The 18,087-nt window shown below is 39.8% G+C and overlaps 1 protein-coding gene across 1 annotated transcript; it reads left to right on the forward strand.

Annotated features, from left to right (window-relative positions):
- Positions 1–8,126: 8,126 nt before the first annotated feature.
- Positions 8,127–14,214, forward strand: LOC116258784 (two-component response regulator ORR21). Its single transcript, XM_031636172.2, has 6 exons — positions 8,127–9,207; positions 10,318–10,470; positions 10,572–10,973; positions 11,090–11,166; positions 11,807–12,997; positions 13,849–14,214. The coding sequence occupies exons 1-5, from the start codon at positions 9,036–9,038 to the stop codon at positions 12,995–12,997; spliced, it is 1,995 nt and encodes a 664-aa protein (XP_031492032.1). The 5' UTR covers positions 8,127–9,035; the 3' UTR covers positions 13,849–14,214.
- Positions 14,215–18,087: the final 3,873 nt, after the last annotated feature.

Below are 18,087 nucleotides of genomic sequence, written 5' to 3' on the forward strand. Positions count from 1 at the left end.
TACATTTCGTCTCTTTAGCACACTTGACTAAGTAATATACTAGTTTTATGCAGCCAATGCGCCATTAAATTAATGCATCCAAGTAATCGTATGAAATTTCTTCGAATGTCAGTGTGCAATGAATGTGTTCGATAATAAGGATATGTCCATGCATTGCCCCACATTGGTGTGGTTTATTGTGTCGTCTTGCCAAACGAAAGAGAAACCGTGGCTTGATCTTTATTAATAAATGGTGCAAGTGGGCTTCCAAGTGCTGCATTTCTTGAGAGATACGTACGCGGCTCTAAAGATGACATATTTTTTTACCTCTTTTTGCTTGAGTTGAGGACAAGGAGAAGGACCTGCAAGTGGGGCGACATGGGCCAGGCTTCGAGTCGTTGAAACCTCACAGGCTCACAGGTCCTTCCCACCCGTCGAAGTGCGTGCTTCCGGTAACAGATGTCTCTCATTGCCTTTTGAACCTGTGACATCCTGTTCATTTGTCCACATTGATAACTCGATCTTGCGTGATGACAGGGGCCTTTGTTTTTGCTTTCCGTGTTTGTTTTTGGTCTTTTCTAACGTTTTTTGGATATAATATCACACAAGAGACTAGTAACTTGATAAAAAGTCTCGAAGCAACTTATGATTTTGGAAGCATAAGAGTATGATTTTAAGGGTTTTACACGGCAAACAGTTTATTCTATATATATATAACATATATACTAAGTGAGTTGGCCTACTTGCATGTGCATAAGCGTGGGCATGCATGGATGTGTACGTGACTTTTGTTGTTATATGTGGAACCCAACATGCATAATAATGTACCCTGAAGGAGTGAAGGCCAAACGGTAGGTCTAGGCAAAGGCGTAATCGATATATAAACTTTGGCCACTATCATATACAATAACGAATCATATAGTCCAATCGACAACTTGCACAATCAGGTGCTCTTGTCATAGAATAAGGACAGGTGAAAGAGAGAGAAACTGTACCTGATGCCCTTGTTCAAGCTGTTCACTTTCCAGATAAAAGTGCCAAATGAACTGGATTTGATGTCTCTCTCTCTCTCTATCTCTCTCTTATATATATATATATATATATATATATAGATATATATATATATATATATATAGATATATATAAGAGAGAGAGAGAGAGAGAGAGAGAGAGAGAGATTTTACACTCTATTATATGTGAGGACTATTAACAACCAGACTCTTTTTTCTTCTCCCTTTCATTCATTGTTCATCAATGAGCATTCAGTATATAGAGAAATAAAGGAAGTTGCGTGCATTACTAGAGGTAGAGATGTTATTGAGCACGGGTGCAATCAAATTGCAAAGTGCGGAAAAAGTTATAGTTTCTTGGTTGAAGTTTGAAGAAAATTTTAAACGAACAAAACAGTTTTTACTTCATATCGTATACGAAAAACCTATGAGTATCAGAATTTCACAAATGTTTCAAACATGGTATTGAGAAGTTGTCATATTTATCTGCATAGCCTTAGTACTTTGTCATGTATTTCTATTTCTCAACGCTTTACGAAAATTTTCTTGAAAAGTATTGAAATAACATATGATTTATCACTAGGAAATTTTTCTTATAATGAGATTCAGAAAAAACAACTTCTATTTTGTCGGGGACTCAAATAGTAACCTATTATATTTTTAGTGATGATAAAATATGAAACAAACGCAACTTTCCTTCTTGCAAAGCTTAAGCTGCATAATTTGTTGAGCGCCGAAAATGTGAAAGCTTATGTGTGTGAAGCGACTCACATTTATGTGCCAATCTTGAAATCTACCGGTTCATAATTAAGCACATCATTAATTGTAGCTAATTTAAGTCACAAACTTACACGTCACCACTCATAAATTGAACAAGTTTTATATATAGGACGTCATGATTATGTGGGAGGAAGGGTTAGATATACTGTGGCAGATGATGCTGTGCATCAGAAGCTGACCCTGGCCGTCCAAATGAATGCAGATGGACGGCAGGGGATTAATAGACTGTATCTCCTTTCGTACCAAATATCACATCTTGAGGGCTTTAATTATGTGAACTATTCCTAGATTCTTTGCTCGTTTGGGCTTTCCATTCACCGAGATAGTCCGTGTATTTTCTCCGTAAAGACTAATCAGGACTCTTGCGTTTGCGAAATTAAAACAAGTGCACTCTTTGAGGGACGAGACGAAGCTCACAAGGTTCGTTAATCCAAAGCCTGTCAGTGTCGGCCGGTGATTTAATTTAATTAGTTTTCACGTGGCCAACCCTAAAAGGGAAAATTTTCCATCATGACTTTGAATCTGCCGCGAGATAAGAAAATTTTCCACTGGTTTCGGCCGAGTCAGAAATTTTTTTCCTCTAATTGTTCTCGATTCATTATTAAAAATAATGAATTGCTAAAAAAAATACACAAAAGGAAGTGCTAATATGATTCAAAGCGCCATTAAAGATATCATCACTAACACATGGAGAACTTTTGTATCAACATATGATAAATATGTTTTCTGCTCTTGATTGGTAAGTAGTGTGTACCGGTTGAGAGTCATCGCTTCTCATCTGCCAACTTGAATACCATATATATAAAATAGCAACATGACATGTCCTTTTCATTTATAGTCCTTTTTCTGCGTAAATTCCCTTCTTTTATATCGTAAATCATTTTCATTGAAATTTACGATAAAAATGATCGACGTCATCGATGAAGAATTTTAAAAGTTATGCATGATAGTAAATATTCAGAAATCAATATTCGAGGTTTCTCTTTCCTTTCGTTTCAAATTTTTAAATAAAGGGCAGGCAAGTGGCTAGGTTTGAAAGGAACCGTAGAGAGGAAACCAAACCCTAGAAAGATTTTCCACCGGATGCTCTCGCCCGTTTTTAATTTTCTTTCGATCTAAAATGCGGGTCAATAAATTCGGAGCCAGGACGGCTGGGCCCCACTCCCCACCCTTTAATACGCTCACGTCCCCGCGTAGTGAGTGAGAGACAGCCGGGAGCGGGCCCCACGCCTCACACGTGTGGCGTGATCCACGCAACGCTAACAGTAAAACTGCAGCGTGGGACCCGCACCCCGCCACGTCAGCCCTCCGCACGAACGGAACGATGTCGATCAGCAAGCAAGCAAGTCCGCATTGTTTGGCGGGACCCACCGGGAGGCTCAAACAGAACTGGCCGATTCGGGTGATGCGCGACTCGGGTGCGTTCGATGTCCGTATCGGGTCCTTGCGCGGTGGCTCGGCCGGTGGGTGGGCTCAGGCCGACCTGCATTTATTCGTGGGTAGAGTATCAAAAATGCTTTGACATTGATAATGTGCTTCTTTTGTTGTGCTTCCCTTGGCTAAGGGAACCTCCCGAACAGAAATTCCATACTGTTGCCTCCCTATCAACGATTGGTAAAAGCGATTTATCATGTGGACCAAAAGTTTGATCGCGATGGATCATAGCTCCTTGCCAACTTCCGCATCTACGTTATTTTTTCTTAATTTGGTAGCGTTTACAAGTAGCCCATAATCAATCAATATATTGTGTAGGAAAAAATAAATCTCTTGTATTGAATACCTTCATCACCATATTTACGCTTTCACCAACTCTCTCTCTCTCTCTCTCTTCCTCTTTCTCATCCACGTGTATGTACAGGGTTGTCGAATGAACATGAAATGATAAATTAAAAAAACTTATAATGTTGGTATAACAAGGCAGGCAGGCACATTGATTTTTGTGGGTGCTATTTCTCTTAATTGTAAAAAAGTAAAAAAACAAGCTTAATTTTATACAAAAAAAAAAAAAGCCAAATATATTGTCCTTGGGACAAGAAGAAACGAATAAACGAAATAGCGGAGGAAGGCGCGCCGCCCTAAACGGAGAGGTGCGTTCCGAACAAAGTGAATGCAGTTAATGAAGGGAGCGAGCCGTGGCCTGGGGCTGGCTGGGCCTCGGCGCGCATGACCTCGTCTCTTGTGATTCAATGCCAATAATGGCCCATTAAAGCCCGCTCACTCCTATCTCCACTTCTCATTGGAGCTTTTATTTCAGTTATATGCTTTTTTTAGTCTATACTCTATTATTATTTCAAAATCTTGCACTCGTTTCTTCTGAATAGATTTATAGATAATAGTACTTATAGTGCTTGCCAAAAGGTGGTAATAGGCAAAATGGATTTGAAAATGATAATTGATTGCCCCTATATACAGAAAGGGCCAACAAAGAAAAATCGAATGGAGCTCTCCTAGTTTTGGTGTGTCTTCATGTGTGTTAAACAATTTGTCAATGTCCTTACATAATATGAATTATGATGGTAGGATTGAACGTATTATTTTGTTATATGTTTCCAAGGGAATTGATGCGAAAATAGGAGCAGGGACTGGTAGGGTCAGTTCCCATTTCAAACCCACGGGGCGTCACCTACTTCTCTTGTGTTATCAAAAGGAGGCCACTGATGTATAAGTTGAAGTGCGGTGGAGGCGGCATTCCGACGTTTCGAAAGAAAGCCTTGTACCCTATGGGGATAAAGGATTGGTAGGAAGTTTCGGCTTTCTTCTAGATGGCATGATGAAAGACTCCTCCTAATCATCCAAAACGTGTTACACGTGGTTATTTGGATCATATTTTTTAGAAATAAAATTGAGTTAATGACTAATTAAATTTTGATGTTTTGTGGCTTTGTAACCTCTAATGCCCTTGATTTTATTTGTTGCAAAATCCCATATGTTAAATAAGTATCTTGGACATTTAATCCATTAAATGATTTTAAGTTGATAATCAAGGGGGCATAAAAAACACTATATATATATACATGCACACACACGCACACAAACAATGAGGAGCACATGATACATCGTCATTTATCAATGCCAGCATAAAGAGTAACAAGCTTCATCAGTTGAAGATTTAGCAGTGAAAGTACTCAGCTGTGACCATGAAAGAAGCCTAAGTTCAAACTGGGCACCCACCTCATCAATATAGTGATGATATATTACACATAAAAATATTTAACATTATATTCAGTAACAAATTATAAGAATAATGTATTCTTGAAACACATGTTATCGTCAAAGCCAAATCAGACAAGTTGTTTTTGCATAAAAATATATGAGGTATTTATTTGCATCATTAAGTAAAATCCATTTAGATAATGGACATGAGGATTAGTATCCTAATGAAACCGGTCCGCTTACTGGAATAAAAGAAAAAGAGGATCCAGAAGGGCCTGTTTCGGTGGGCTTCATTCATGGTGAAAAGTACACAGATTAAGTTCCCTCGAGTGCTCCGGCAATTAAAGAATAGTTGTCAACCCCGCCGGTATCACGTGAATTATGAGGCCATTTCTTCGTGTTCTTTGGAAATCGAAACAAAAAAAAGAAAAACATTATTTTAAAATTCTAAACAACTTGCCTGCAAATTATAACGTAGATCATGAACTAGATATGAACCATCCTCTCTAAAATTGATATAATCTAAAATCTAGAGTTATTTTGAGACTTAAGTAAGAAGCGGTACACCTATTAAAGCGTCATGCATCTATCATTCATGCTATGAAAATTGAACTAATAACCAGACTTTCATCCATCTATCAATCCAACCAACTATGCTATGTTCATTAACGTACTGTAATTGATAAAAAGATGATCAATTAAACTGGATTGAACTGAGATAAATTTGTCTCAAACGAAGCCAAATTCCAGCAAATGCAAACAAGACTTCTCGAATAATGCATGATGAATATTCTCTTTACTTTGGCGTGCGGATTTGGATCAGATATTCGAACATATCCGTTCGCGGGTCCACCATTCGGCCTGTTGGATTCAACCCAAACGCGATCGTCTCCGGGGAAATCACCATTTTTCCCACGAAAACGAACGCGCCACTTACGGAGACGAGGAAGTAATTTTCGTGAATGTGGAGGGGCATGAAGGGGGCGGTAATATGCTCGCCTTTCCCGGTAATGACAAAGCATATTCTTCTCGAGGTTTTCTGAGATATAATTTTTTTGTTTTTCCCTTACCTTTTAAGATTGGCGTGCGCCTTTTGAGAGTCGCCCCTTTCTTTTTAGTCCTTGCCTCATCCTTCTTCGCTTTCTTTATTTTTTTTTTTTCTGCCCTCCATTTTTTCCTTCCTTTTTAATTCAATAGCACGCGGATCAGAGACGGCGGTGGTTCGGGTCCGAACGTAAACGGTTTGGATATGAACAATTTGATTCAGTCTTAAATACAAAATTTTCGTGAAATGCAATCCAACTGAAGAGTATATCGAAATTCGTACTTTGACTATTTTATATTTTGCCTTGAAGATGTTTGCATCTTTTTTTTTTTTAATATCAAATTTGAAACAAAAATTAAAGGAAATTTTTTCTAACCAACATGAACAATTCAAGTATCTTTTATCTGTCTTCGATACTATCGAGTGACGAAATCATAACAATAATAATAATAAGGGTATCCATAGATTAAACGTTATAAGATTGAGTAATTGAAAGGGAGATTTAGTCAAGGGACGCAGATACTCAGGTATGGACTTGAGATATTGTTACATTCATCTTTGAGTTAACAATGTTTAAGTCCACGGTAGCTTAAAGATACAACATGAGCCTTGCGCATGCCCAGTAAAATAGCATGTGTCATGCTTTTTTTTAGATTGAAAAACTTCGCTGCACCTTAATATCGGGTCGGATATAAATAAATAAATTCCAGTACCATACCACCGTCGTCTTGGTAATAAAAAATTACAGGTCTCCACTGAATTGTTAATTGGACCTCTTTCCTCCATACCAAATTCGGATCCCGGGTTGGGGTCCAGTCGTATTTCAAAAAGGCTTTTCTTGATATCTTTTTTAAAGAACATGCCATGTCGAGTTTTGAATCTATATCAGATATAGATCACGTAAAAACTATGGGAATATAATAAAATAATTAAAACTAAGACGGCTTATTATTGGAATATAAAAACCTTGAGATCTATGATAAAAAAAACTCTATTATTAGAACACCTTTTAAAAGTTTTGATGGTTTTAATAATAAGATATTGTCACGTTGAGAAAGTTTTAATGACCTCTAATCATGGTTTAATATAAAGTCATTTTCATGTCCATGCCTCTGCGACACGGATAGTAACCTTTGGGTGCAACGAGCCTTGAACGAAGTCGGGGGACAATGTAGTTGACACCTTTGGGTGCAATGAGCCTTGAACGAAGTCGGGGGACAATGTAGTTGACACCTACTTTTTAGTATTTTCCATTTCTTCGGATGATTCAGGTCAGACAAATCGTTCAAAGTGTTGGTGACCTGATGAAATCCATCATTGTTGGTTTAATTTAGTAACAACTTTGGATCTATGCCATAAATCAATACTACTTTGAACCCTTTGTTTTTTTTTTTTTTTTTTTAAGTGGGTGTTAGTTTTGCTTTTGGTTTTTTTAGAACTATGAATGAAATACTCCTCCCACTCACCCGATTGAAACTTGAACTAATGTCTACACTGAAGGAAACAAATCGATGGGGTGCTATTGGTCAATGTCATGTGACAACTTCCACTAATGTTGCAAACAAGTGAGATTTGGTATGATAGTTTTTGTCATTTTTTTGTCGTTGTAGAATTGATTCCAACGAAATCACTAGTGTATTTAGCTGTCCCAATACATACCAAGCTATTTTTTATTTTTTTTTTCTCTACCTCCCATTGGCCAGGGTGGTGTTTGCGAGTTAAATTATAAAACATCATATCTGTCTACGTTTATTTTAATTGTTTTTTTTTTTTGGTGTGAAAATGTTCGGAACTGGAACCAACTTCAGGGTGATGAGCACAATCCATGTGCTCCAATGAATGAATTGGTAACTCATCATGTGATTTTTGCATTACTTAATGCAAGTTGTTGCTCTACAGCGTTCCCTAGTTTGGGAAACTAAGAAGGCTCCAAAACACAGGTCCTTTTTTGGTTATATTCAGAAAAGGAAGGGAGCTTACCTGAAAAGTTATGCTCCGAGAGAGTAGGAGAGACATTCCAGTCCCACCCAAAAAAGCGTTAGGACAAAAATGTCATTTCCGTGGATCGGAGTTACCTCATCACTCATTTAAAAAAAAAAGAAATTACTTATTTATTTAATTTTTCGAGTGTGAATTTTTATAGGGGGGAGAGACAGGCGGAGGCGTATACGCGTGGGTCGGGGGCCGCTGGATCCGTTGGGTGGTGGTGGTGGCGCAGTTCGAGAAGGGAAGCGAAGGCAGAAAGAAAAAGGGGGAAGATAGAGAGAGAAAGAGTGAGAGTGTGTGCGTCTGTGACGAATTCCGAGTCCGTAGGGTGGAAGAGAGAAACCCTAGTCCTTCCTTTCTTATCTCCCTCACTCCCCTACTCTTTATGCGCGGAGTTGATCGGAAGTAGTTAAAATTTCCGTCGCTCTAGCGGGGATCTAGCCGGATATCTGCAGGTTTTTTTTTTTTTTTCCCGGCTGAGAGAGGGTATAGGAAGGAGCTTATCGGGAAGAGTTGATTGTTGTCGGTCGTGCAGTTGCCGGAGGTCCAGCCGGAGAACTCTACGGAGTTCTAGGAAACCGGTTCTGCAGGGAGTCAAAGGGTCATAAGGCGGCTGTTCTTGGTTTATTCTTTTTCTGTGTCTCTCTGCTTCGATCGTTTCGATTGCGTCCCCCTGGATCGGCTCGGCGTTGACTCAGGGAGTCAGGAGACCAGATCTTGGAGGTTTCCGGCGGTGATGTAGCACACGCCGAGTTCTGAAGGGGTGCTTGGTTGGGGGTTCTTGTGGTACGGATTTGGGGGGGGGGGGGGTTTTAGCCGAGGGTTTTGCCTGAGTGGATGGAGCGATCGGGCTGGGGAATGGAGTTGAGATCGTGGGAGTGCGGTGCGCGGTGTCCGATGGAAGGGGTCTAAGGGGGGAAATTAGGGTTTGGAGGGTCGATTGCAGTGGTAGCGCGTTGATTTTTGGCATGGAAGTTAGGGTCTTGTCTAGCAGTGTTCGTTTTGACCGAAGATTTGATTAGTTCACTTCTTTTCTTCATTTGATCCAAGTTCTTCCTTTTAGCCTCTGGCCGTTAGCGACCATGCAGCGGCTGCAGCATTCGAATCCAAGCACGGCCAGCAATTATGGCTCGTGCCAGACTGAAGTAGGTGTGCCTGATCAGTTTCCGGCAGGCATGAGAGTTTTGGTCGTCGACGATGACACTACGTGCTTGAAGATACTCGAACAGATGCTCAAGAAATGCATGTATACGGGTGAGCGTTTTTCTTATAAATTTGTCCTTATATCTGTTTTTTCATTTTCCTTCTTTAACTAACTTTATCACAGTATCTCTGGTTTGTTATGAAGGTTAGATAGTGTTTTTTCTTCTTCTTTTTTTTTAAGCTTTTACTATGTTTCCTACTTGCCTTTACTTGCATTTAGTTTGTTGATGGCAGCAGAAGTTTTCTAGATCTTCCGATAAAAGCACAGTCAGATTTCTTATTTTCTCTTTATCATTGGAAATTTGGAAGGAGCACAATTTGGTGGTTTATAATAAGTACTTTATTATGCATAGATTTTCTTTTTTCCCGTAATTCAGGTCATTCTGTTTTCTTTCCACCTATGATTGCGAGCCTTCAATCTCTCCTGACGTGAAGAAAATGCTAATCGGATACTATATCGGTATTTCATGATGTTATTAGCAGTCCGCGTGCCCGATGTTTTTGGGCAGTCCAGATCTCTTGATATTTGAACCATGGGAACCACGGTGCTGACACGGACTTGATACTGCAAAGTAGTTTATACCTCATCGACAAGCGGCCATCTGCGTCATAGGAAAATTTGCTTGTGGGTGATCCATCGGTAAACCGTATTTTGTTCCGATAAACCCATCGCTTCCGTACAACTGGTAAAGTTTTTAAAACTCTGGTAGTTTCTGAGAATCTGAAAGTGTGCTTTCTAGTATGAGAGGTTAGGGTGGTATTACTCTTTATCCTGTAAGGAGGCTTTTTATTTCGCAATCTAACTTTCACTGGATGACAAAATTTGGATAGGCTTCCATTGCTAGCGTCTCTGAGCCTTATGCTTGTTGTAGAGACAAAGCAGAATTGAAGCCAGCGTATGACAGTAAAGTATGAACAAAATCTTCCGGATGTAAAAAATCTTTTGTCGAGTTTGAATTTGAGCTGGACGAACTATACTGTTCTTTTTGCTTCCATTTCCAGTCACAAACTTTTCTTTTCTTTCCTTTTTTTTTTTTTTAAATTTCTCTTTGGCAGCCAGCAAGTGGCTATCTAAATGTGGGGTTTTTCTGTATTATTGTTATTTTCTTTAAGAAAGGTCATCCTTAATGGTTATTAAAACATTGTTGTCATGCTTTGCAGTCACAACATGTAACCGAGCTACAGTCGCACTTTCTCTGCTGCGGGAAAAGAAAGGAGGATTTGATGTGGTCATAAGTGATGTTCATATGCCAGACATGGACGGTTTTAAACTGCTTGAACTTGTTGGGTTGGAAATGGATTTACCTGTAATCAGTAAGTACATCTGCCTTCCCTCTCTTTCTTTTCCTTTTCTCTTTTCGTGACTTTTCAGCTATCTGCTGTTATTGTTCCACTAACCTAGTTGATATACTTAGTGATGTCTGCTGATGGGAGGACCAGTGCTGTGATGAGAGGGGTGAAACATGGTGCCTGTGATTATTTAATAAAGCCTGTGCGCATAGAGGAACTGAAGAACATATGGCAGCATGTTATTAGAAAGAAGTGCATCGAAAACAAAGATCACGAGCAATCTGGTAGTTTTGATGAAACTGAGAAACATAAAAGAATATGCGATGATTCAGAATATGCATCATCTGTTAATGAAGGTTCAGATGCCAACTGGAAGGTTCACAAAAGGAGAAAGGAATCAAAAGAGGAAGAAGACGATGGTGAGCAAGAAAATGAGGATCCCTCTGCATCAAAGAAACCTCGGGTAGTTTGGTCAGTAGAGCTGCATCAACAATTTGTGAATGCAGTGAACCAGCTTGGCATTGAGAGTGAGTCTTGAATGCCATCTTCGTTTTCCTACTCATGTTTTCTGGGGATAATTGGTAATTCATTGACTAGCCTGTGAATTCAGTTATTTGACTTCATGTTGCTTGATTATATGCAGAAGCTGTTCCCAAGAGAATCCTAGAGTTGATGAATGTTCCAGGTCTAACAAGGGAGAATGTTGCAAGTCACTTACAGGTTTGTTTGTTGCCGTCCTTTATGTTATGTTCCTTGGAGTACTGGATGAGTATTCAAAGTTGTCTTGGAATTTGTTGAGGATTACCTGTGTCAGTTTTGGTCGAGTGAAGACATAGATCTGGTTGATAATTCAAGCTGTGGATGAACATACATATCTGCTGTGGATGAACATACATATCTCATCACATGAAAAGCATTTACCTAATATCTCTGCTGCAAAATGTTAGATAAAAACATATATCATCATATAGAAAACAGCTTATGTAATTTCTGCTAGAAAATGACAAGTCAGACTCTTTTGAGTGTAGAATTATGCTGTTATGCTCTTTTGGTATAGATTGCTATAAACTCGTTTGAGTGTGAAAGGTGACTATGCGGAAAATATGCTTAATTCTTGGCACAGCCTTTGGTTCTGCATAGTGGCCTCGCTTTATTAAGGTTTGAGGTGACTTTACTAAAAGTTCATGGATACCACGAATCTGTTTATGATTCTTGCTTTTTGAGTGCTCACTACCTTGGGCGTTCTGATTGAGGCAGTAAAGAACAGCAAGCGAATTAGTTATCTTTCAGATTGAATTTGCCTGCTAGAACTTAGTGAATGGTAGGTTTTATCTAATACAGCTGTGTTTTTTGTTTGCAGAAATTCAGGCTTTACTTGAAGAGGCTGAGTGGTGCTCAGAGTCAGGGTGCAATTTGTAGTTCTTTTGGTGGTCCTGTAGAACCAAATAGCAAGTTGGGCCCAATGGCAAATGTCAATATCCAAGCATTAGCTGCTTCTGGTCAAATTGCTCCTCAGACTTTTGCTGCTTTGCATGCAGAGATTCTGGGTCGTCACCCGGGAAGTTTTGTAATGCCACCAATTGACCAGTCTACACTTTTACAAGGCGCCCTGCATGGATCCAAGGGCAATCCGGTTGAAAGGGGTTCCACGTTTGCTCAGCCTTTAATGAAGCCCCAGTCTAACTTGCCAAAACCCTATGCACAAACAAACATTTCTGTTGATGATATCCCGTCTGGCTACTCAACATGGCAACAACCTCTTGGGACAGCTACCCCTTCCAATAACATAGGTGGATTAAATTCCCATGGAAGTAATGTGTTAGTGCAACTACATCAGCATCAACAACAACAGCAACCTCTTCAATTGGACTCTGCTCTTATGCTTAATGTGCAGCCATCATGCCTTGTGGTACCTAATTCTTCAAGTAATTTCTCCGGTCGAAATAACTCAGTTGCTGTTTCTTCATCCGGCCATCATAATCTGGGTAACCAAAGTTTCACTGGTAACTCAATTGTTGACTATAGCATGATTTCTTCTGCAAGCAACGGAACAGTTGGAATGGGGCAGGTATCAGATGGTGACTTAAAGGGTACTGGTTTGCTTAGTTGCTATCCATTGCCTACTACTATGTCAACTGCAGTGTCATCTTGCTCGGTCTTGGCTGAGAACAGCACTGGCTTGCAGAGCTGGCAGGTTCAGAACCCTGTTCCTGTGATGAATATCAGTTCAGCTAGTCAAGTATCTGGACTTCCACCAAATGCTTGTGAGGCCTCATATAGCATTAAAGGGGGTGAATTGTTCGACCAGGGAACGTCTAGAAGTATTGGATTTGCAAATAAGGGATCTAGCGTCCTGAGCAGATTTGGTGTTGACAGTGGATCTCCGCAGGCTTTTGCTGGCGAACTGAGCCAAGGCATAGTATGTCTAGGTGACGAAGATGATGTGGTGAAACAAGAGATTAATCTAGACTTTGTGGATGGTGTGAAAGTTGGCATGCCCGTTATGCAACATTTCTCCCCCAATGATCTCATGAGTGTTTTCTCCAAATAGGTAATATTTTATCTTAAATACAACATAGGAATCGTTAAGTACCTTTAATTTATTTTATTTTTTGTGTATACAGTGGACAGTGTACCTTGCTTTTATTTTATGACAGGTTGATTTGATTAATATATTCATATGCATGTAAATTTTTTTTGTGGTAGCTGTATATGTATCTATTTACGTGATCCATGAGTGGGCAGATTGTGAGATCAGTTCATTTCTTTTGCCTTCCTTGATATCTGGAAGTGATGTTTTTAAGTGATGTTTTTATTGCCTTTTGAGACAGGCATATTTTTATTTGAACTGATGTCTTTGCTCTAAAATACATTTCTTCTTTTTAATTTTTTTCTGTGTGAAGTGTTTGTACTTACAATAGTATTTTCTTGCATCCGTTCATTTGCCTTTGTCTCCAACAACGTGCTGCTTAAACATTTGCACTGGCCTCTGTGTATATGGCTGAATCCGAACCTGTGGTTACGTATGGCTTAATTCAAACCTTCGGGCTGAACCCGTTCATTGATTATCCATTAAATATATGCTTAAATTTCAAATCGATTTGAAAAATTGGTCCCCTTTTGGTTTTACTTTTGTTGATTATGATCTGGTGAATCTTATCGCCCTAAAACTATTTCTTTTGGAAACATTTGGAAAGTTATAATTATGCGCACAAGCATGCATGCACAATGTTCATGGCAGACTATTACACGGAGCTTGGTGTGGGCTGTTTCTCTAATGAGGTCTGTTTCTTTGCTGAAATGACGATAAATGTCTATCTAGTCTCTGGACCTCACTGGATGTAGTCGTCTCACCTATTTTTCTGGTGTAGAAATTGTTGGACTAAGTTGTTCGTTAAACAGATGAAGAAGAAGGTTTCTGGTTTTGGGACTTTGGTGGAGATGGGGGCATGCGGTACACATGGAAGAGGAGCAGTTCGATATTTATGGTCCAATCATCATTTTAGATCACAGAGTGACCGGTCAATTATACCTGCATAACGCATCAAGCATACTTGGCCGTTTGGCAAGAACGAATGAAATTTCTTTGTATTCATGCTTTAACTTTGTGATGATGTCTTCACGAGTCCTGATCTTTGTTTCTTTGGCTCCTTGAAGAATTGTAATCATGGAAAATAAAATTCACGCTTATTCCTTTTGAGTTTTCAATGAATTGGCCCTGTTTCTCTGTACATACAATATGTAATAAGATAAACATGAATTCTGAAAGTTGTGCATACCCTCTTATGCCTTAAAACGTCAAAGCTATTGAGTAGGGTTTCGGGAAAAGTGGGCAGGCGGGCTCACCGTATGGCTTTCTGGGGTTCCTTGACAGTTTCTTCGAACTGGGTAAATGGGCCTCGTTTGGCAGAACGTAGATGCCACTTGGGTTAATAAAAGTAGGCTTATCCATAGATATACTTCTTGTGGATCTGTTTGTATATGTAGATGCTCAAGTTTTTACATGCGTTCATGATTCTAGAACTTGGATCTTTCTATGTTATCCTTAAGGACAATCTAATTGTATTTTATTTTTAAGGGCAATCTAATTGTCCTTGAGATCGAACAAAATAGTATCACTATTCTATAAATTAGTCCAGTTTGTCTTGAAGTTGTTAGAGCCTTGAGAAAATTTTATCTGTTTTCCTGTTTTGTTTGGAAGACCAAGCGAAACCAATCATCGATCTAAAAAAGAGCCGAACTTAATTTTCCTTCGGCTTATTTATCAGCGGGTTCTTTTTGTTGCCTGCGTCCCATCATTTTCGTGGCTGTGTGCACTTACATGCATCTTCCGATTTTGCCATGGATGGCGTGTGAATCGCGTCTCTCTGTCTGGCTTTTATTTATTTCTTGGTACGCATGTCTCAGGGGGGGAAGGGTGTCTGCATTCTCTGGATTCTGTAACCTTGAAGGAAGCAGCTTTGTGCACGCCTCGCTTTCTTGGATAAGCAGCAGAAAGTGTGGCCATGAGATGCATTGTTATGAATGAGCACGATAGTATGTTGCTGGCTTATTATAATCCCCTTTCTGCCACGCTGTTTCATTTCCGACGAAATTGTTTATTCTTACCCAAGTACGCTTTAAGAAAAGGTTGGCGAGAGAAAGGTAAAAGGAGGAAAGAGAGGAAATAAATAAAAAAAGGGGGGGGGGGGGGATTGGAAATCGATTATCTCAAAAGTGTCCGGCGATGATGGTGCGACGTGACAAATTATAAATTAAATGAAAAAAAAAATCAATCGCGAGGTCAAACTGTTCGACGGCCACACAAATTGTAGGGTGCTTTTTGTTACCACCTTACATGAATGGGAAGGAAGTGTGGCGAACGTGACATCAAAGTGCTGCCAATGGTCTTTGGTGAGATGGTGAACTGAGGTGTTCCTCTCTGCCTACTTTCTCTGGGTTGTAAGGTGGGGTCGAGCACATTTCTGCCACATTATGTACCTTCCAGATACTGCCAGTAAAGACAGGCCTTAGGTACCAAACGTTTCGAGCCTTCGTCTTTTTCCAGCTACAAGGTTTTAAGACTAATTCCACTTGCTTTGTTCCGTGTAGGTAGCGTGGTTCAGCATCATCCTCCATTTGGTTAAGAGAATTAGAAAACGACACTTGAAGGCATGTAAAAGAGAAATGTAGCCTCGACTGCGGCCAGTATGGGCTCACAGAAATCATTGATTTTTTCAATACAACGGGACATAAAATGATGGTTTCACGGTTCATGGGTATGGGAAGTGAAATTTTCATGAATGGAAAACTGCAATTCTCTCGGCTGCAGTGAATTCCATATGCATGGGATTCCAGATTCCCCAAAAATTCGTATTTCACTTTTGGGTATTATATTTCCTTTAAATGCTACAGTCTGTAGAATCAAGATTGGCTGTGCTTAAGATGGAGAATCTTGCTCTTTTGCAATTTAGGTATACCACTAGCGGAATCCTTTGAAATTTGAAATGATCACTTGATGATATTGATTCTTGTACTGCCTTTGGATTCTGATTCCTCTTTGGGCAATCACAGTGTCACCTTATTTCCAGATATGCACAAATCTCCCACCAGCTGGTTCCCAAACTAAGGTGCGAAACTTCCACCACAACTACAATTTCGTTTCACACAGGCAGCACGGACGCCGTTCCTCGGCGTTCTGTGGGAGCCCACGTCCTGCATTTGCATTGGTCACGGTGAAGAAAGTTGCTTGCTACAGTGCAGAGACACCAGTTATGAAAGTTTCTGTAGGTTGCAGATCACGCCAATCTTTGGTCTCTCATTTCAGCTAGTTTGGTTGCCGAAGTGTTAAAATAAAGCCGAAAATTTTGAAAGGTCGTCGGTAGGACAAGGTGTACGAGTTCTACATACAATGGAATGAGGCAAATCTAGTAGCCTTGCCAATTTTCGTTCAACCTTGCCATTCGGATGAGCAGCATCTTCCTTTGCCTTCATCAACAGGAAGACTTGTGTACCGCGGAATCAAACACGCCCTAACCACTGGACTTTAGTCTGGAGTACACCTGGAGCAGGCACGATTGTTGGAGGTAACAGATGAGGGAACCACTCCCATCCATCTTTGGGCGACCCCATCAAAGCAAACTACGTGACCTGGCCTGCATCATCCCACCACTTTCTTGAAGAAACCTTTTTCCCATGGTCAACCCACTGAATCACTCTCTCTTTAAAATGATGGGTAGAGCAACCTATCTCTCTTTCTCACCAAATGATGAGTAGCGCAATCGGTCGGGTTAGATGTCTCTTCAAATGATGATGAGTAGTGCAATTGGTTTCTCTCTTTTTCTCACCAAATGATGGGTAAGGCAATCGGTCGAGCTGAATGGTGTGTAGTCCCATATCCTCATGTTGGCTTTGGTTGAGGATTGCCAGCTGATGGCTAATGTGGTAGAGTTTTCTCATGCATCTCTCTCTCTCTCTCTCTAATCTCTAATAGAAAGGGCAATACATGGTAATGCTGGTTTAATCTGGTAGTCACAGTGTAAATTCTAAGCTGAAAGCTCCAAAAGCCTAAAATCATCTACCGGATAAGCACAGTAGCTAGGACTCAGAGCTGCAGCAAGGTTTCAACATGCAACTATCCTCACAGGGTCCTTCACACTTGTGCTAATTCCTTGGGTTCCCATCTCTCTCTCTCTCTCTAGTTTTAGATATTTATTTGAAAATAAAAGTATGATGGTGTTCGTACATATTAAACTTTACGCCAAGTGAGGAAGATCGATACTAACCTATATCACCAAAGTGTAGAGTGTGGATGCTGATGCGAATGCAGATGTTGTAATGTTTCAAAAAAAAAATTAAGTGTGGGTGTGGCGAGGATATATATATATATATATGTGTGTGTACATAAACAATTTGTTACATAGTTATTTAACTGCTTAGTAGTCTTAATTATTTATATTTATATATAAGATTTTTATATTAAAGATTATTTAATTACATGCAGATTTAAGATAATCAGTTTTGACCCAGTTAGGATGATCGCACCTAATGTGCTGTATCAAAAAAGTACGAGCAAAAGCACCAGCGTCTAAGACAGCCATCTAAAAGCACCCATGTGAGATAGATACTTACACTGTATTTCACATTATGTTAGTCTTCCTATAACTGAACGCAACATTTAAGTAGGACTCAATCTAGGTAAACCAAGCGGAGGAACAGCAGGGGCCATTATCACCTGCTTTCCATTATATCTGCTTGTCTGGCTTGATAAGCATGCGTGGACCAATGCTGCAATTTTGACAACTCGTCGTGATATTTTGCACTGCCAATGTGTTGGATCCTCATTGATCTTGGAGAACATGACCACGCGATTCAGATTTTATATATTGAATCCGTTCGATTGCAAACACGAGCTGTTGTAATTCGAGATTCCAGACTTGTGAATAATCATCCCCTTCACCAAATGCCGGCTTCAAATGGTGGCACATTTGCGATGCCTGAAAATCAAGAGTCAAATCCTTTTGTTTCTTTTTCAATGGAGTCCGACGGTTGCCTAGCAGGGGTCTCCGGGGCCTCAGCGCTCATTAGCATCAATCATAGATTACAGTACTTTAAATTGAAGTGTAAGTTAAACAGGTTCGAAAAAAAGTGAGACTCAGGTAG

This window comes from Nymphaea colorata, chromosome 8, assembly GCF_008831285.2.
Source record: "Nymphaea colorata isolate Beijing-Zhang1983 chromosome 8, ASM883128v2, whole genome shotgun sequence".
Taxonomy (NCBI): Eukaryota; Viridiplantae; Streptophyta; class Magnoliopsida; order Nymphaeales; family Nymphaeaceae; genus Nymphaea; species Nymphaea colorata.

Excerpts from the sequence above, each read along its gene's own strand:
- LOC116258784 (XM_031636172.2), top strand. The coding sequence starts at position 9,036 with ATGCAGCGGCTGCAGCATTCGAATCCAAGCACGGCCAGCAATTATGGC. Across the intron at positions 10,471-10,571 it reads AATGGATTTACCTGTAATCA|TGATGTCTGCTGATGGGAGG; the intron begins GTAAGTACATCT and ends TGATATACTTAG. Across the intron at positions 10,974-11,089 it reads GAACCAGCTTGGCATTGAGA|AAGCTGTTCCCAAGAGAATC; the intron begins GTGAGTCTTGAA and ends GATTATATGCAG.